Genomic DNA, 21,085 nt, shown 5'->3' with positions numbered 1-21,085 from the left:
CAGAAACAAGCTAAACATCACTAGTAAGATATCTTATTAATATCATGAACCTCTTGTTATGATATAATGAGAAGGACATCATTGTAGTATTCTTACCAAAATGCTAAATTTATTCGTATCATGAGGAACTAGCGGTCAAACCCAAATTGAAGGACATTCTATAAAATAACTGATTAGAGCTCTTTGAAATTGTCAAGATCATGAAAGATAAGGAGAGACTGAAGAACTTTAACAAACTCAAGGAGACTAAGGAAAAATAACAGATGCCATGTGGGATCCTGGATAGGAATCTGGAACAGAAAAAAAAAAAAACGAGTAAATTAAAAATTGTGTGAAATTTTAAAAAGGCCTGTAGCTAATAATATTGTATAAGAATTTATTTCCTGTTTTCAATAATTGTCTCATGATCAAGTAAGATGTTGACATAAGGGAAGCTGAACAAGAGATAGAAAGGAACTTTTTCCTGTTTTTGCTACTTAAAATTAGTTCAAAATAAAAAAACTTGAATGTTAAATATGTTTTTGAAGCCCGAATAACGAATGTTGAACTTTGATTTTTTTTTTTTTCTTTTACATCTACAACAGGGTTAGAAAAAGGTTCTTGGAACATCGGGAGGAAACCATTACAATAGATCGAGCCTGCAGACAAGAAACATTCGTTTATGAGATGGTAATTAAGAGTCTCATCTTTTTCACCCTTTTCTCTTAAAACAGTAAACCGACATTGGCTGAGGGTTAGTAATGACAGTATGGTAGCTTTATACTGGATATGCTTAGTTGAAAACAAACTAGAGAAACTCCTTTGAGTCTGGGAACTAGTGAGAGAAGAGGACCCTTAGAACTCAAGTGACCACATATTTGACTTTTTCAGATCTCTGCCTTTATTCTTGTTTGGTTTTATCTTGCTTTCGGTATTAGGCTAAATTTATGCCTTTTCACTACCCTATTTCTGGTCTTTTTGTTCTGCTCCTGATTTTGGTTTAACCACATTCTCAATCCTCATCTATTATCTCTTGTGTAAAACTTTGGGAAAATTTAAGATGATGACTCTTGAGGAATTAGGAGCTAGTAGACACGATGAGTTCAGAATCAACGTGCTAGGCACTGTGCTGGCACTTGATCATGCCTACAGGCACCTATTGTCTCTCCCACTTATTTTACTTTTATTGTGGTAAAATTTACCTAACATAAAATTTACCATTTTGATCATTTTAAAGTGTTCAATTAAGTGGCAATAAGTACATTCACAACGCTGTAAATCATCACCACTATTTCCAGAACTTTTTCATCATCCCAAACAGAAATTCTGTACCTATTAAGCAATAACTCACCAGTTTTCCCTCCTGCAGCCCCTGCTAACTTCTATTCTACCTTCTTTCTCTATGAATTTGCCTATTCTAGATATCTCATGTAAGTGGAATGCTTTTTTGTCCTTTTCTTTATGGCTTTTTTTTTTTTTTTTTTAAACAGAGTCTCGCTGTGTCGCCCAGGCTGGAGTGCAGTGGTGCCATCTCAGCTCACTGCAGTCTCCGCCTCCTGGGTTCAAGCGATTCTCCTGCCTCAGCCTTTTAAGCAGCTGGGATTATAGGTGCCTGCTACCATGCCTGGCTAATTTTTGTATTTTTAGTAGAGAGAGGGTTTCATCATGTTGGCCAGGCTGGTCTCGAACCCTTGACCTCAAGCAGTCTGCCCACTTCGGCCTCCCAAAGTGCTAGGATTACAGTCGCACGGCACCCAGCCTATGGCATATTTTACGTAGCATAGTGTTTTATAGGTTCATCCATATTGTAACATGTATTAGAACTTCCTTCCTTTTTATGGCTGAATAATACCTATTGTATGTATATACCACGTTTTGTTCTATTTATCCGTTGATAGACATTTGGGTTGTTTCTTCTATCTTTTGGCTATTGTGAATAATGTTGCTATGAAAATTGGTATACAGATATCTTTTTAAGTCCTTTTTCATTTATTTTGCATCTGCCCCTAGGAGTGGAATTGATGGATTGTATGGTTAATTCTGAGAAACCTGTTTTTCATAGCAGTGATACCGTATTACATTCCCATCAGTAATACGTGAAGGTTCCACTTTCTCCATGTACTTGTGAACATGTTTTCTAGCTTTTTTTAATAATAGCCATCCTTGTGGGTGTGAAGTAGTATCTCATTGTGGTTTCGATTTGTATTTCCCTAATAACTTCTGATGCTGAACATCTTTTTATTTGGTTTTTGGCCATCTGTATATTTTCTTTGAAAAAGATCTATTAAAATATTTTGTCCATTTTCAAATTGGGTTGTTCATCCTGTTGAGTTACAAAGAGTTCTTGGCCGGGTGCCATGGCTAACGCTTGTAATCCCAGCACTTTGGGAGGCCGAGGCGGGTGGATCACCTGAGGTCAGGAGTTCCAGACCAGCCTGACCAACATGGCGAAACCCTGTCTCTACTAAAAATACAAAAATTAGCCGGGTGTGGTGGCATGCCCCTGTAATCCCAGCTACTCGGGAGGCTGAAACAGGAGAATTGCTTGAACCTGGGAGGTGGAGGTTGCCGTGAGCCAGTATCATGCCACTGCACTCCAGCCTGAGCAACAGAATGAGACTCTGTCTCAAAAAAAAAATTAGCCGGGCGTGGTGGCAGGCGCCTGTAATCCCAGCTACTCTGGAGGCTGGCAGGAGAATCACTAGAACCCAGGAGGCGTAGGTTGCAGCGAGCCCAGATTGTGCCATTGCACGCCAGCCTGGGCAACAAGAGTGAAACTCTGTCTAAAAAAAAAAGAGTTCTTTGTATATTCTGGATACTAGACCCTTACCATATAAGTAATTTAAAAATATTTTATCCCATTCTATATATTGTCTTTTTACTTACTTTTCTTTTTTTTTTGAGACAGAGTTTCACTCTTGTTGCCCAAGCTAGAGTACAATGGAGCAATCTCAGCTCACTGCAACCTCCATCTCCCAGGTTCAAGTGATTCTCCTGCATCTGCCTCCTGAGTGGCTGGGATTACAGGTGTCCGTCCCCACGCCCAGCTAATTTTTGTATTTTTAGTAGAGATGGGGTTTCACCATGTTGGCTAGGATGGTCTCGAACTCCTGACCTCAGGTGATCCATGCGCTTCGGCCTCCTAAAGTGCTGAAATTACAAGCATGAGCAACCACAGTCAGCCTTTTTACTTTCTTGATACTGTTGGATGTACAAAAGTTTTTAAATTTGATGAAGTCTAGTTTATCTTTTTCTTTTGTTGTCCTTGCTTTTGGTGTCATACTTAAAACATTGCCAAATGCAGCATCATGAAGATTTTCCCATATGTTTTCTTCTAGGAGTTTTATAGCTTTAGCTCATAAGTTTGTCTTTGATCAACTTTGAGTTGATTTTTATATATGATGTAAGGTAAGGGTTTGATTTCATTCTTTTGCATATAGCTATCTATTTTTTGCAGACTGTCCTTTCCCTAGTGAATGATCTTGGCACTTTTGTCCAAAGTCAGTTGACCATATAAGTTTCATTGTTACATTCTATTGGTCTAGATTCTAACCTAGAACTACACTGTTTTGATTACTTTGGCTTTGTAGTAAATTTTGAAATCAGGGAGTGTGAGTCCTCCAACTTTGTTCATGTTTTTCAAGATTGTTTTGACTATTCAGAGTCCCTTGAAATTCCCTATGAATTTTAGGATGGGTGTTTCTGTTTTTGGAAAAAATGCCATTGGGATTTTGATAGGGATTGCATTGAACCTGTAGATTACTTTGGGGGAGTATTGAGATCTTAATGATATCAAGTCTTCCAATCCATGAATGAGATTTATTTCCATTTATTTAGATATTTAATTTCTTACAGCAGTTTTTTTTTTTTTTTTTTTTTTTTTTTTTTTTTTGAGACGAAGTTTTGCTCTTGTTGCCCAGGCTGGAGTGCAATGGTGCGATCTCGGCTTACCGCAACCTTCGCCTCCCGGGTTCGAGCGATTCTCCTGCCTCAACCTCCTGAGTAGCTGGGATTACAGGTGCATGCCACCACACCCGGCTAATTTTTTGTATTTTTAATAGAGATGGGGTTTCTCCGTGTTGGCCAGGCTGGTCTCAAACTCCCGGCCTCAGGTGATCCGCCCGCCTCGGCCTCCCAAAGTGCTGGGATTACAGACGTGAGCCACTGTGCCCGGCCTATCAGCAGTGTTTTATACTCTTTATGTATACAACCCTTTCACTTCCTTGGTTAAATTTATCCCTAAATATTTTATTCTTTTGAATGCTATTGTAAGTGAAATTGTTTTCTTAATTCCTTTTTTTTTGAGACAGTCTCGCTCTGTCGCCCAGGCTGAGTGCAGTGGCGCAATCTCGGCTAACTGCAACTTCCGCCTCCCGGGTTCAGGTGATTCTCATGCCTCAGCCTCCTGAGTAGCTGGAGACTACAGGCGCCCATCACAATGCCTGGCTACTTTTTGTATTTTTAGTAGAGACAGAGTTTCACCACGTTGGTGAGGATGGTCTTGAACTCCTGACCTCAGGTGATCCACCCACCTTGGCCTCTCAAATTGCTGGGATTACAGGTGTGAGCCACCGCACCCGGCCCTGTTCCTATTTTATTTAGTGTTTTTATCATGAAAGGGTGTTAGATTTTGTCAAATGCTTTTCTGTGTCAATTGAGATAATGATCTGGTTTTTTTTACCTTATCATTCCATTAGTGTGGTGTACTATATTGATTGACTTGCTAATGTTAAATTACCCTTGCATTTTGAGGATAAATAAATTCCACTTGGTTGTGGAATTCAATAAAAATTGTAATCATAAAAAGTACCTTTTATCATAACTGAATGACATTAGAAATCAATAACAGAAGAAAAATTGGAAAATTCACAAAAATTAAACACATTTGACAAAAGCCTTTTAATATGCTTCTGAATTTGCTTTGCTAGTATTTTGTTGAGATTATTGCATTCCTATTTATAAAGGGATATTGGCCTGTAGTTTTCCTGTAGTGTCTTTGTCTCACTGTGGTATCAAGATAATGCTGGTCTCATAGAATGAGTTAGGAAGTGTTTACTCCTTTTGAAATTTTGTGAAAGAGTTTGAGAAACTCTGGTATTAATTCTTTTAATGTTTGGTAGAATTTACCAGTGAAGTCATCTGGTTCTGGGCTTTTCTTTGTTGGGAGGTTTTTCATTACTGATTCAACCTCCTTACTTGTTACAGGTCTATTTAGATTTTTTATTTCATTTTGAATCAGTTTTGATAGTTTGTATGTTTCCAGGAATTTGTCCTTTTCATCTAGGTTATCCAATTTGTTGGCAAACAGTAGTTCATAGTTTTCTCTTCTAATCCTTTTTTTCCTGTAAAATCAGTAGTAATGTCTCCACTTTTACTTCTCATTTTAGTAATTTGAGCCTTCTTTTTTCTCAGTCAGTGCGGTAAAAGTGTGTCAAATTTGATGTTTTCAAAGAACCAGCTTTTGTTTTTATTGATTTTTCTATATTTTCTATTCTGTTTGATTTATCTCCACTCATCTTTATAATTTTCACTTTTTTTTTTTTGCTAGGTTTGGGTTTAGTTTATTCTTTTTTAATTCCTTATCTAGTTATTGAGATTGTTCTTTTATGTAAAGTTATACAGCCATAACTTTTTAAAATCACTCTTTTTACTGCATCTCCCTAAATTTCCTATGCTGTGATTTTTGTCGAGTGTTGTTAAATTTCCACATACTTGTGAATTTTCCAATTTTTCTCATGTTATTGATTTCTAATATTCACTTAATGATCAGAAAAGTTAACTTTATTACTTTAATTTTTTTTAATTTAAGATTTGTTGGTTTATCCTGGAGAATGGTTCACATGCACTTGAGAAGAACCTGTATTCAGCTGTTGTTGTTTGGAGAGTTCTTTGTATATCTGTTAGGTCTAATTGTTCCAGTTGTTCAAGTCTCCTGTTTCTTTATTGATCTTATGTCTAGTTGTTCTACCCGTTATTGAAAGTGGGGTATTAAAGTCTCCAATTATTACCATAGAACTGTCTATTTCTTCAACTCTGTTGGCTTTTGCTTCATATATTTTATTTTACTTATGTTTTTTGAGACAGGGTCTTGCTCTCTTGCGCAGGCTGGAGTGTAGTGGCGCCATCACTGCGCATTGCTGCCTCAACCTCCTGTGCTCAAGTTATCTTCCCACCTCCACCTCCCAAGTAGACAGGACTATAAACTTGCGCCACCGTGTTGAGCTAAGTTTTTGTATTTTTTGTAGAGATGGCGTTTTGCCATGTTGCCCAGGCTGGTCTTGAACTCCTGGACTCAAGCCATCTGCCCACCTTGGTCTCCCATGCTTCTTATGTTTTAGAGTTCTGTTGGCTGTATATAAGTTTATAATTGTATATATCTTCTTGCTGGATGGCATCTTTTGCCAATGTATAATATCCTTCTTTGTCTATTGAAACCTTAAAAAATTTTGTTTTTAGAGATGGGGTCTTGCTATGTTCCCCAGGCTGGCCTCAAACTCTTAGGCTCAAGTGATACTCCCACATCAGCTTTCTGATAGCTGGCACTACAAACACATGCCAAAACATCTTATTTTTCTGTAACTTAAGGATTACTTTGTTTTTTTTGAGACAGAGTCTCACTCTGTCACCCAGGCTGGAGTGCAGTGGCCCGATCTTGGCTCACTGTAATTTCTGCCTCCTGGGTTCAAGTGAATCTTGTGCCTCAGCCTCCCGAGTAGCTGGAACTGCAAGCACCCACCACCACACCCGGCTAATTTTTGTGTTTTTGTAGAGGCAGGGTTTCACCATGTTGGCCAGGCTAGTCTGGAACTCCTAACCTCAAGTGAGCCACCTGCCTCAGTCTCCCAAAGTGCTGAGATTACAGGTGTGAGCCACTGTGCCCAGCCAGGATTACAATTAAATCTTAAAATTGAAACAACTTACTTTTAATTATACAGACAGTCCTCAACCTACTGTGGTTTGACTTAGGATGTTTTGACTTTATGATGGGTTTATTGGGGTCTTAAATGCATTTTCCACTTGTGATGTATTTTATTTATGGGGTTTATTGGGGCATAATCCCATCATTGTTGAACATTTGTGTCAGTTTTGTTTCTATAGTATTCGAATACTCTGCTTCCACATCTTTGTCTGTCCCTCTTTGGGTTGTCACAGATTATGTCTTTATATATTGTGTGTCCATTAACATAACCTTATAAGTATTGTTTAATCCACTTATTTTGCAGTCATGTAGGAAAAACAGAAAAATCATACAGGAGTGAGTTACAAACCAAAAGTACAATAATACTGGCTTCTATATTTACCTATGTTGTTCCCTTTAGCAGTATTCTTTATTTCTTCTATGGCTTCAATTTACTTTCTAGTGTCTTTTCATTTCAGCCTGAAGAATCCTCTTTAACACTTCTTACAGGTCAGGTCTACTGGTAGTAATTAATTCCCCTAGCTTTTGTTTATCTGCAAATGTCTTAATTTCTCCTTCATTCCTGAAGGATAGTTTTGCCAAATACAGAATTCTTGGTTGACAGGTGTTTTTTTCTTTCATGAGTTTAAATATGTCACCCAAAAAAGAAAAACAAGAGTAAAAAAATTTAAAAGCTGAACACAGTGGTGGGTTCCCATAGTCTCAGTTACTGAGAAGGCTGAGGCAGAAGGAGCACTTGAGCCCAAGAGTTTGAGGCCAATCTAGGCTACATAGATAGATTTAAAAAATCAGGGCCAGGCGCAGTGGCTCACGCCTGTAATCCCAGCACTTTGGGAGGCTGAGGTGGGCGGATCATGAGGTCAGGAGATCGAGACCATCCTGGCTAACACAGTGAAACACCGTCTCTACTAAAAATACAAAAAATTAGCCGGGCGCGGTGGCGGGCGCCTGTAGTCCCAGCTACTCGGGAGGCTGAGGCAGGAGAATGGCGTGAACCCGGGAGGCGGAGCTTGCAGTGAGCCGAGATAGCGCCACTGCACTCCAGCCTGGGCAACAGAGCGAGACTCCATCTCAAAAAAAAAAAAATCAGTCAGTCAGTCCATCCATCTGTCTGCCCATTCTCTGGTTTTTTACTGCCATGGTTTCTGATGAGAAAACTCCTGTTAATCTTATTGAGGAATCTGATTTTCTTTAAGTATTTGGTTTCCTTTAGCTGATTGAACACATTTTTAAAGTTGATACATAATGATTGTACAAATTTCTGGGGTACTCATTGAGCACATTTAAGTCAGTTGCTTTAACATCTTTGTTTAGTGGACTTTTATTTATGTGCGAATTTAGCTATTGCCTGTAGGAATAATTAATTGACACTTTGACTAGTAATTCCAATGTCTGGACTTCCTCAGGGTTGGTTTTGTCAAATTCTTATTTTCATAAGAATTGTCCATACTTTCCTCTTTTGTGTGTTTCATATGTTTTTTTGAGAACTAGACATTCTAGGTATATTTTTTCTTGTGCATGGCTGGAGCTGCCTGTGACTTTTCCAAACGATTATTGTAGCATGTGTATTACTTGTTGTACGTGGTCACTGATGTTTCTGTTTCATTATCTCTGCGGTCAGTCAGTGATCTGACAAAGATTTCCTTAAATACCTGGCTCCAAAAAGAAAAAAAGCATCTTGTCTGTAAGTCTTCCAATATAGATCCTGCTGGGGGAAGCTGCTGCCACCAAGAGGGTCAAAACCAATGCACATACCTGGGCCAGGCACTCGGCATCACCAGACATAAAATCCTCAGTTCTTAGAGATCAGGTCCCCACTGCCTGCCTTGGCACCAGCCAGCTTCTCCAGGAATTCGAGCTGCCCGTCTCATCGGCAGAGGGGCGAAGGATTGAGGGTGGTAGTTGATTTGCACACAGTGCTTACTAATGAAAAGCAGCAACTTCTCTCTTCATCAAACACTCCCCTGATTGTTGTAAGTGTCCCATCAGGTTCCAGAGTTCAAAATAATGTATTCTAGTCTGTCATTCCAGCTTACTGGTTGCTTCTGTTAGAGGGACTGGGCCCTGGAGCTGCCTACTCTATTTTGTGACATCATTCCCACTTATTTTTAAAACATCCTGCATCTAAACCAGTTCAGCCTGGCCCCTATTTTATATTAATTCAGCACACATAAAAGATCAAAATATATTAAAGATGTCATGGTGTTATAAAAAGCATAGGGTTTAGAGCCAAACAAATCTGTATTTGTGTCCTAACTCTGGTATGACCTTGAGTAAATCACTGAACCTCTGAGCTTTATCTGTAAAATAGCTTTCACAGGAATATTTGATAAGGAATGTAAAAATGTAACTGGAAATGCCAGCGTTATACCAACAGTAGTTGATACTCCTGTTTGCTCATCAACTGCTAAGTACTCAGTACCACACAACTTATCAGATGGATTATGTACACATTCCCAGCAACAGTACAGTAAGTATTTTCTGGTTCTGCTTGTTTATTGAAAGAAGATGAAACTAAAGCTTAGAGATGTCTTAACAGTTTTCCCGGAGTATAATTAGGCGTCAAACCCAAGGCTGCTTGACTCGATCCCTTGCTGATAGCCATTGTACCACACTGCATCTTATCTGAGTTATAGTGTCTGATTTCAGTGTCTCTTTTTCTTTCTTCAGGAGTCACATGCCATAGGAAAAAGGCCTGAAAATTCAGCAGACATGATTGAAGAAGGGGAGCTTATCCTATCTGTGAATATCTTGTACCCTGTTATATTTCATAAGGTAAGTAGTAAAACCTTTTGGATTTTATGGATAATAGTAACTTTTGTAAAAGTGTTTAATTATTTGAAGAGTCATATTCCTATGCTTACATTAAAAATAAATGCTCTGGTCGTCGTAGCTCATGCCTGTAATCTCAGCACTTTGGGAGGCCAAGGCAGGAGGATCACTTGAGGCCAGGAGTTTGAGACCAACCTGGGTAACATAGTGAGACCTTGTCTCTACTAAAAATCAAAAAAATTAGCTAGGCATGGTGGTGCACATCTGTAATCCCAACTACTTGGGAGGCTGAGGCGGGAGGATCACTTGAGCCTAGGAATTCAAGGTTGTAAGCGAGCTATGATTGCACCACTGAACTCCAGCCTAGGAGACAGAGTGAGACCCTGTCTAATAAATGCAAGCATATGCTGCCTATCTGATATCTTATTTTTAGAGTTGACAATCTATAATCTTGTGCCATCTGTTCTAATAAGGAGTATTGGAAATAAGGTCAAATTTCAAACAATCTCTTGATCCAGTAGGATTACAGGTATAGTATTGAAATATATGCCTGATTGCTGCACTAGAAGCAACTGAAAGTATATGTAAATCCATAATGATTCTAATTCTACAAATTCTTGAGGGATTTTTGCAGAATAGGTGGCTAATGGAGGAATGGAGTGACCTATGTTCACTAATTTAGAATACTTGGGAAGTTATTGAACTAACCAGAGATAGCTCTTTGTCTTTGAAAATACAGAACATTATTAAGTCAAGGGTATCCAAGAATCTCTTAGGAGAAAGAACTGTTTCCTAGGCCAGAGGGTATATATTCTTGATTCCTTAAATAGATGTGTCATAAATTCTGATGAGTTGTCATTGAAATATTAATATATATAAATTGCACTTATGAATAAATAGGCTTTTATGAAGCATCTGGGATGTAGTTAGTACTAATTATCTTATTTGATTAAGATCTCAAATTGCTGGCCGGGTGTAATGGCCCACACCTATATCCTCAGCACCTTTGGAAGGCTGAGGTGGGCTGATCACTTGAGCTCAGGAGTTCAAGATCAGCCTAGGCAACGTGGCAAAACCTCATCTCTACAAAAAATACAAAAACTAGCTAGGTGTGGTGGTGTGCGCCTGTAGTCCCAGTTACTAGGGAGGATTGCTTGAGCCCGGGAGGTCAAGGCTGTAGTGAGCCAAGATCATGCCATGGCACTCCAGCCTAGGTGACAAAATGAGACTCTGTCCCCCACCGCCACCCCCTTCTCCCCAGAAAAAGATCCCAAATGACCAATCATAAAAACAAACCAAACCAAAGTAATGAATCTGGGTTTATAACCTCAGGTTACGGTATAGATTGCCTGACCTCAATGAAGTAACTTTTAGGAAATTTTAAGACAATCTTGCTAAATGAAGTTACATTCCAGTGGCTCTTAATGCTCATGTCAGTTTGGTATCATCTTGATTATAAACTTCAGTTTAAACCAGAAAATTTCCATGGCTAAGTATGTCAGTTGTACCCATGGGATTTTTGTTCGTTGGTTTGTTTTTGAGACAAGGGCCTTGCTCCATTGCCTAGGTTGGAGTGCAGCGGTACAATCGCGGCTCACTGCAGCTTTGCTTGAGCAATCCTCCTACCTCAGCCTCCCAAGTAGCTAGGACTACAAGCATGTATCACAACGCCCAGCTAACTTTTAAATTTTTTGTAGAGATGGGGTTTTGTTAATGTTGCCCAGGTTGATCTCGAACTTGTAGGCTCAAGCAGTCCTCCTGCTTCGGCCTCCCAAAGTGTTGGGATTACAGGCATGAGCCACTGTGCTTGGCCATTCCATGCTATTCTAATTTATGGAGATGACTGAGTGATGACATGGAGAGGCTATAATGCCTTTGAAAGGAGATTTTTATTACATTTCCTTAGAGGAGGGGGCACACCATGTAGGGCCACAGGAAGAAGCATCATTCTCATTTAGGAGGCTGAAAGGGGAGAGGGGAAGGCATAGACCACAGTTTTTATTGGGGTTTCTGTGGGAAAGACAAGGTAGGGAAGAGTAAACAGTTTAGGATTGGCTAGTTTGAATAATTCAAGTAGGTTTGTGGGCAGAGGGGCTGTCCCTTGTAGCCTGGTGCTTGGCCCTGGGTGGATTGAGGTTGAGGGAATACCAGGGGAAATAGTGGCTTGGTGTGTGATAAAGGAGGTGGTTTCAGAGTGGCTCTGGATCACAGGGGAGACGTAAACAATTTTGACCATTAGTTTGGCCCTATAATTATTGGATGTGAAAATACAGAGCATCAAGTTATGGGGACAATTTAAACTTAAGAGAACCAGCAATTTAATTTTGATCTAGTCATGACAGGATTTGTAGTTTTATCGCTTTGTCTCTAAATGAACACTTATTTATTCTTCGACTTCTAGCACAAAGAACACAAACCATACCAAACAATACTGGTGTTGGGCAGTCAAAAACTCACAGAACTGAGGGATTCAATTCGCTGTGTCAGTGACCTCCAGATTGGTGGTGAATTCAGCAACACTCCTGACCAAGCCCCTGAGCACATCAGCAAAGTAAGGTGATTTTCTCCCATGAAACAAGGAAATAACAAGCTAAGAAAATAGTGATTACTCTAGCAGGTTCATAAATGTCCCAGTAAATCCTTTTCTTCTGTGGGATTCCATCAAACTACTACACTATCTCATTCCTTCCCTTTATCACTGGAACTTTTCCAAAGAGGATGCTAGACTCTGTTTTGATTTCTTCATCTCTCATTTGTTTCTAAACTATTGTATGGAGACTTTTCCTTCTGGGCTAATAGTGACCACCTAATTTTCTTTTTTGTTTTTTTTGTTTTTTGTTTTTTTGAGACAGAGTCTCCCTGTGCTGCCCAGGCTGGAGTGCAGTGTCGCCATCTCAGCTCAATAGTGACCACCTAATTTTCTAAGCAGTTGGTCACTTTTCCATTTTTATATAACTTGACCTCACTGTAGCATGTGACTTTGCTGTTCATTCACTCTTGTTTGAAGCTCTGTCAGAATTGCGATCTGTCATGATTGCACCCAGCAAAAGGCTCAAGTCAGCCTGAGAGCTTCAAATAGTTAGCACCCATTCTTCACCTTTTGCTGCCCAAGGACCAATACCCAACAAGGAGAGAGCATATGAAATTGGTCCTTGCTGGTGTTTCCCCAATGTGTTGCTCTCAAAAGGAAAGAGAAGCCCTGCATACCCCCTGGATAAGGATGGAAAGGAGCAGTGTGGTAGACTGGCTACCCACAATGTTTTCAGAAAGGATCGTTTACCTAATAAAGCAGGAGGGCCTTGATCCCTTCCACATTTCATCATAGGGCAGGATTGAACTAAACCTGCTAAAACTCTGGCAGAGGGCCTCAGGTTTACCGGGCCATTTCAGGGGAGGGATAGCATCTCCTAGAGATGAGTAAAAAGATACTTGGAACAACAAGGATGAAGATAGTGTTTGGACAAGAACCAACACAATCTCCTTTTTTCCTGGGTCCTGTTCCACCAGCCACATAAATGTTGGTATAACTTAGGTTTCATGTTAACTTTTTTTTTTCTCCCTAGGCTGACATATAAGGCCTTTTATAATGATGCTTCCCAAATTAACTTTCTGTACTGTTTACTTGCTGCCTTTACACCTCATTCATCCATAGGGAATTTGTGTATTTTCATCAGTGTACCATACTTTTTCATGTCTCTATTTGAACATGGTAGGAAGCCCTTTCCCTACTTCCATCCATTTTGTGAGTTCATTCTCAGATTTCCAAACCCAGCTCAAAACTCACCAATTATATGCAATTTTTCTTGACTCTTTTCTTTGTTACCCTGGCACCTTTTCTTTTGTCCATTGTAGTATGTATTTCAGTATGCTGATTCAGTGTAATATGTGTGTGTCTGCTCCACAGGCTGACTATATTCCAGTTTTGGTGACTAGTGTGGAGACTAGCATATGGCTTACATGTAGATTTCACTTAAGTACCTGTTGAGTTATGCTGAAAATGGTTTTTAGATATTTAGGTTCTTTGGGGTTGCCGTCTCAGTGCTTTTGGAGAGAAACAATAGGATAAAAAGAAAAGTAGAATTTCAAAACTTTATGCGGAGCAGGAAATATGAGATTTATCTTTTTTTTTCTTTTTTTTTTTTTTTTGGGTGGGGCTCTGTTGCCCAGGCTGGAGTGCAGTGATGCAATCTCGGCTCACTGCAACCTTCACCTCCCAGGTTCAAGTGATTCTCGTGCTTCACTCTCCCAAGTAGCTGGGATTACAGGTGGCCCCACTGCGCCCAGTTAATTTTTGTATTTTTAGTAGAAACGGGGTTTCACCATGTTGGCCAAGCTGGTCTCGAACTCCTGACTTCAGGTGATCCACCCGCCTCAGCCTTCTAAAGTGCTGGGATTATAGGCGTGAGCCACCATGCCCAGCTAATTTTTGTATTTTTAATAGAGACGGTGTTTCACCATGTTGGCCAGGCTGGTCCGAACTCCCGACCCCAGGTGATCCGCCCACCTCAGCCTCCTAAAGTGCTGGGATTACAAGGTGTGAGCCACCGTGCCTGGCCAAGATTTATCTTTTCTTTAAAGCAGCAGTGGCAATCTTCTGCAAAGTTTTTTAACCTTGTCAAAAAAAACATAAGATGTAACTGTTAAATAAGATCAGTCTAAGAAGAAAAATCTGAATTTATCCTCTTCACTCCAACCATCTGAACATTGCTCAAAGCAATTTGAGTCAGACCTGGGAATCAGTCTTACCTTCAGGAAACCCTGGAGAATGTTTGTCTGTCTGTTTTTTGATCAAGTCCAGTCTGGGCAACAACTCACTGTGTTGCCCAGGAGAAGGTTTTAACCAGGCTTTGTCAGTTTACTTGGTCTGTACGTTGGTGCTGATAGCTTCAGAAGTTTTCTAAGCAGGGATTAAATAACCCATAATTGTTATTTTAAAATATTTACATATCTACTGTTATATTGTTTCTGTCTCTTCTATTATTATTATTATTATTATATATATATATATATTTTTTTTTTTTTGAGACAGAGTTTTGCTCTTCTTGCCCAGGCTGGAGTGCAATGGCACAGTCTCGGCTCACTGCAACCTTTGCCTCTAGGGTTCAAGTGATTCTCCTGCCTCAGCCCCATGAGTAGCTGGGATTACAGGCATGCACCACCATGCCTGGCTAATTTTTGTAATTTTAGTAGAGATGGGGTTTCTTCATGTTGGTCAGGCTGGTCTTAAACTCCCGACCTCAGGTGATCTGCCCACCTCGGCCTCCCAAAGTGCTGAGATTACAGGCATGAGCCACCAGGCCAGTCAGGGAAGTTCATTAGTGGATGACTTTTGATTTAAATGGAAAACATTTTTGTTCTTTTAGAGTTCACATTGTAATTAATAATTATGCCAAAAGATAGTAAGTTGCTTAAATCACCTAAGATGAATTTTTATGGAAGTGTTTTGTAAAACACAATTATATATATTAAACTTGATTTTGTTTCCAAAATAAGTCAATAGTTATTTTTTTAGAACCTTTATTTTGGACCCTGCTTACCTCTTTGAGGGTGTAGAGGTATATTAAGTGGCAGATTTTGTATTGTAGCAGCTAGTCATATGACATTAAGTACATTATACTTAATGTACATAATCTCCATAACAACCTATGATGAAGGTAAAGGCTTTACTCACATTTTACATGGGAAAACAGAGGGTGAGTGAGATTTAGTGACTGGTCCAAGAAGAAACAACATAGCCAGTCTTGCAGGAGTGTCTGATGTGAACACAAGATGATCTGTAAGTGGGGGAATGAAGACAAGAAAGAAAAATGGAAGCTTCAAAGAAGTAGGAGAAAAATTAAAATATTACGGTAAAATTATTTTAGTACCTGAAACATACATCTCCTATACATAAATTGCTTTTGATCTTCACCCCAATCCTGTAAGACATTGTGGCAGATACTATTATTCTCATTTCACAGATGAGAAAACAGGTCTGAGAAGTGATTGCTACATACCAGAATCACAAAGCTAGTAAGTGGTAGGTTAAGGAAAAGAACTCAGGTCTTCTGACCCTCATTTGGGGGTCTAAATAGAAGGTGAAGGACCAGTTTAACAGAGTGCTTCTCAACTCTGGTTGCATGTTTTTTTCTAGAGAGCTTTGGAAAAATACTGATCCCCAAAGATTCTTAATTAATGAGTCTGAGTTGATACTTAGTGTTTGGTGTTTTTGTGATTTAATTTTGCAGTCAGGATTGAGAGCCACTCCTTTGACAGAAACTGGTAGAATGAGTTAAGAAACCTTGAAGGTTCCAACCAGTTGTGGTACAACTATGGTACCTGGGGCAAGATTGCTTGAGTAAAAATAGAAATTCAGATTCTGTCTGCCCAAGAGTTACTGAAAATATAAAGAGAGAATTTTTGTAAAAACATTGCAAATACAAAAAAATGCCAGAAAAACATAGCTCGATGATCATTGTTATTACTGGGGAAACATTAAAGATAGGACTTTGTTTAGTTTTTAGTTCCAGTATCCAACACTACTTACTGCTGTGTAAGTATAATAAAATAATGATGTTTATTTGATTTCTAATTGGGTTCCTTTCATGAATCTCAGGAGAATATACACCTTTAAATCAAACGTAGTGATTAAAACAGCAATAGGGTAAAATTGAAAGTAGTAGCAGTTTTTGTAACACATATTAGTGTGATTTTATGATATATATATTTTGAATTAATACTTAGAGCAATTTCATCACTGTTAATAGTTGACTTTCTCTCAATACCATCTGTTTTCTTGTAGGACCTATACAAATCAGCCTTCTTTTATTTTGAAGGAACATTTTATAATGATAAAAGATACCCGGAATGCAGAGATTTGAGCAGGTATAGTTTCCAAAAATCTTCTCAAAGTCTTTCCTATTTCTAGTTATTAAAGTAGTGTTATCTCCACAAATCCTATTATTGGCCTATTAAGGACCTTTGCCAAGGAATTATTGATAAATCTTGTCTTGTGCATTACATACATCCAAAAAAAATTAGCCAGGCACAGTAGTCCCAGCCACTCCGGAGGCTGAGGCAGGAGAATCTTTTGAGGCCAAGAGTTCAAGGCTGTACGGCATGCTATAATCTCGCCTGTGAATACCCACTGCTCTCCAGCCTGGGTAATATAGCAAGACTCTGTATCTAAAAAAAAAAAAATTAAATCCCCTTAACATGCATTAGTTGTCTCTGACCTTTACATATAAGTAATAGCGGCAAATTAACCTTTCACTATTTTTTCTGCCTATCCAGTATATACTGTTGTTTGCCCTAGGTGATGGTGATGTATATATTGCTTAAGTACATAATATAGGAAAAATCTATAAGCTCATTTTAATGAGACCATACTTTCATTATCAATGTCTTAACAGTTATAGTATATAAGTATATATATTATTGTTGCCCTTTTTTTAAAAAAGAAAAAAAGTCTCGTTCTGTCACCCAGTCTGGAGTATGGTGGCATGATCTCAGCTCACTGCAGCCTCTGCCTCCCAGGTCAAGCCATTCTTGTGCCTCAGCCTGCCAAGTAGCTGGGACTACAGGTGTGTGCCATCATGCCCAGCTAATTTTTGTATTTTTAGTAGAGACAGGGTTTCAACATGTTGGCCAAGCTGGTCTTGAACTCCTGGCCTCAAGTAAGCCAACGGCATCGGCCTCCCAAACTGCTAACATTACAGGTGTGAGTCACCATGCCCAGCATATTGTAGCCATTTTTAATCTGTATTGTAACCCAACAGTTCAAACCTATTGGTTTCAGCATTTTTTTTTTTTTTTTTTTTTTTTTGGAGACAGTTTCGCTCTTGTTGCCCAGGCTGGAGTGCAATGGTACGATTTCGGCTCACCATAGCCTCTGCCTCCCAGGTTCAAGCGATTCTCCTGCTTCAGCCTCCCCAGTAGCTGGGATTACAGGCATGCACCACCACGCCCGGCTAATTTCGTATTTTTAGTAGAGATGGGGTTGCTCCATGTTGGTCAGGCTGGAATTGAACTCCTGACCTCAAGCGATCCGCCCACCTCGGCCTCCCAAAGTGCTGGGATTACAGGTGTGAGCCACCAGGCCCAGCCTTGCATTTCTTTATACTATAAATAATTGAAGACCCCGATGAGCTACTGCTTATGTGGGTTATAACTATCAATATTTATAATATTAAACATTGAAACTAAGAAGTATTTGAAATATTAAATAATCTCATTACATACTAACATTTTGTGAAAAATATTTTTCAAAACACAATAATGAGTGGCATTGTTACACATTTTGCATTTAAGCTAAAGTGATGCACATCATGTAACCTGCAGAAAACTGATCCCTTATGAAAATTCAGCATTCCTAATCTCAACATGTGTCAAACATTTTGGTCTTCATCTCAAGATGGCAACTGTCCAGTTAGTTGGGTGAGCTAGGTTAATGTGAATTACTGCAATCACAAACTGTTTTCTGTAGTTTTTAAGTTTTTGTGGAAAAATGATATATCCTTGCCTTTTCCCCCCTCAGAACTATCATTGAGTGGTCAGAGTCCCATGATAGAGGCTATGGAAAGTTTCAGACTGCTAGAATGGAAGATTTCACCTTCAATGACTTGTGTATTAAACTGGGTTTTCCTTACTTATACTGTCATCAGGGAGACTGTGAACATGTCATTGTCATTACTGACATAAGGTAGGTGACAGCACGTAGGACATTTTGTTACCTTTTTTTTTCTTTATTTCAGAGTACAAAAGCAGAGATAGTTTTTTAAAAAATAAGAGGAGTAAAAGTAATAACCATTGCAACTTGGCTTGGGAGCAGCAAAAATACTGTCCTCTTTCCATGCAAATACCAACTCTTTCCATCCATTTGCATCCTCTATTGTTCATTATTTTGGAAAATCTTTAAGAAATACTTTACTGTTAGACGGTTAAAAATCTGTTAATACTTTAAAAAGTATCTCCATTTTGTATTAAATAGCTGTTATTCAGACATTACTTATCCATTTATATATAACATTGCAACTTTGTTTTTAGGTTTGTCTTTTTGCCAAAATTTGAAGGAGATAAAAGGGAATTGGAGGAAGAGTAATTCTAATATTTGACAAATGTGAAGTCTTAATGCTTTGACAAAGATTTAAATTGGGAAGGAGCTAAGATAGTCTAAAATAAGACTTAGGGATGAGTTATAAATTTTAGACAGCTAATAGCTCTATTCCATGAATAAGGCTATTCATTTCCTCTTTATTTAGGAAATCACAGTTTAAGAAGAAATACTATGTACGAATAAACCCTGCTCCATTGCTGGTTTGATTCCTTATGAGAGACCATTTAAAAGTTTTTTCTGGAACAATAACGTACCTATGTTTGACCAGTAATTAGAAACCAGTAATTACTGGTATTAATTAGTAATTTATTATACCACTAATAGAAACTGATGCCTGCCAGGCGCAGTGGCTCACGCCTATAATCCCAACACTGTGGAAGACTGAAGTGGGCAGATTGAGCCCAGGAGTTCGAGACCAGCCTGAACAATACGGTGAAACCCTCTCTACAAAAAATACAAAAGTTAGCTGAGCATGGTGGTGCGTGCCTGTAATCCCAGCTACTCAGGTTAAAATGTGAGGATTGCTTGAGACCAGGAGGTCAAGGCTGCAGTGAGCTATGATCATGCCACTGCATTCCAGCATGGGTGACAGAGTGAGACCTTGTCTCAAAAAAAATAAAGAAAGAAGCTGATGCTTTCAGAAAGTCCCTGCTTCCATTTTTGGTCTTTAACTGACTCTTCTCCAAAATTTTGTATCCCATGCACTCCCATCTCAGGAAACTACCAGAAGATGTAAAAGTGCTTCACAGAAAGTGTAAACCGTGAACAAGAAAGACATGGAATGCAACACAGAATAGGTTAAATAGACATAAAAGGGATTCTCAGAATGATGGAAAAGTGAAATCCCAGTGTGAGAGCTTTACACCAGACCCAGAGATTTGATCCAGGGTCTGGAGCCAGGAGCATACAGAACTCAGGAAGGATGTCTGGGAGGAAAAATAAAACTGGTAGATTCCCGGTTGTTCACTGTTCTGTCAGAAAATAGGTGACTGAATTCGTGACAGGTACATTGAAAATTAAGCAAATGGGCCAGGCGTGGTGGCTCACGCCTGTAATCCCAGCACTTTGGGAGGCCAAGGCGGGCAGATCACGAGGTCAAGAGATCGAGACCATCCTGGCTAATACAGTGAAACCGTCTCTACTACAAATACAAAAATTAGCCAGACGTGGTGGCGGGCACCTGTAGTCCTAGCTACTCAGGAGGCCGAGGCAGGAGAATGGCGTGAACCCGGGAGGCGCAGCTTGCAGTGAGCTGAGATTGTGCCACTGCACTCCAGCTTGGGTGACAGAGCGAGACTCCATATCAAAAAATAAATAAATAAATAAATAAGAAAATTAAGCAAATGTAAATGGGAGAGAATTAATAGATTAATAGCTACAAAGCAAAATGTCGTCCAATAGATGTCAACTGTGTGGCTTAGGTAGAAGTAGCACTAATTCGTCATGAATTAAATATCTGTTTAACCAAAATTATGGTAGTTCTATGGGGAGAAGTTGAGGAGCTAAATTCTAAACAAACAAGAATGGAAAACAGTTGCCCCTAGGGAAGAAGAATGAGGAGGCAAGGGCCAAAAGAATACATAAACCTTGGATTTATATGACTTTAAAAATTATAGACAGTACATTTATGTCTTTGATGTTATTAAAATTTTATATCAGCAGCCTGGCACGGTGGCTCATGCCTGTAATCCCAGCACTTTGGGAGGCCAAGGTGGCCAGATTACTTGTAGTCAGGAGTTGGAGACCAGCCTGGCCAACATGGTGAAATCCTGTCTCTACTAAAAATACAAAAATTACCCAGGTGTGGTGATGGGCGTCTGTAGTCCCAGCTACTTGGGAGAGTGAGGCATGAGAATCACTTGAACCCGAGAAGCGGAGGTTGCAGTGAGCCAAGATCGTGCCATTGCACTCCAGCCTGGGCGACAGAGCAAGACTGTATCAAAAGAAAAAAAAATTACATAAGCTGTTCTGCCTGCTCTTCCTTTCAAATGTGGGAAAATGTGCTGGCCTTGTAATAAACATAAGATGGAAGGCAATCCCCTATTCTCTCTGATGGCCTTATTTTTCGTAAATTTTTCTTTTTTTTTTTGAGACGGAGTTTCACTCTGTTGCCTAGGCTGGAATGCAGTGGCATGATCTCGGCTCACCGCAACCTGTGTCTCCTAGGTTGAAGCAATTCTCATGCCTTAGCCTCCCAAGTAGCTGGGATTACAGGCACGTGCCACCTTGTCCGGCTAATTTTTGTATTATTTTTTTTTTTTTTTTGAGACTGAGTTTCGCTGTTGTTGTCTAGGCTGGAGTGCAGTGGCGTGATCTCGGCT

General features: G+C 39.4%; 1 protein-coding gene across 3 annotated transcripts in view; it reads left to right on the top strand.

The window, feature by feature from the left end:
• SNAPC3 (small nuclear RNA activating complex polypeptide 3) overlaps window positions 1-21,085 on the top strand; it is a 39,148-nt gene that overhangs the window by 10,272 nt on the left and 7,791 nt on the right. For all 3 annotated transcript variants that reach the window (XR_010123289.1, XR_010123288.1, XM_054502973.2), the window contains exons 3-7: window positions 585-669; window positions 9,569-9,673; window positions 12,072-12,221; window positions 16,452-16,534; window positions 18,186-18,350. Coding sequence is in view for 1 of the 3 variants with exons in the window: in XM_054502973.2 (XP_054358948.1) it covers window positions 585-669; window positions 9,569-9,673; window positions 12,072-12,221; window positions 16,452-16,534; window positions 18,186-18,350 (588 nt within the window). In the remaining 2 variants the exon portion in view is untranslated. The remainder of the gene's footprint in view (window positions 1-584; window positions 670-9,568; window positions 9,674-12,071; window positions 12,222-16,451; window positions 16,535-18,185; window positions 18,351-21,085) is intronic.

The sequence above is a fragment of the Pongo pygmaeus genome, chromosome 13 (assembly GCF_028885625.2).
Source record: "Pongo pygmaeus isolate AG05252 chromosome 13, NHGRI_mPonPyg2-v2.0_pri, whole genome shotgun sequence".
NCBI classification, from domain to species: domain Eukaryota; kingdom Metazoa; phylum Chordata; class Mammalia; order Primates; family Hominidae; genus Pongo; species Pongo pygmaeus.
The sequence above is the reverse complement of the archived record's forward strand: the minus strand, read 5'-3'. Positions and strand labels throughout refer to the sequence as shown.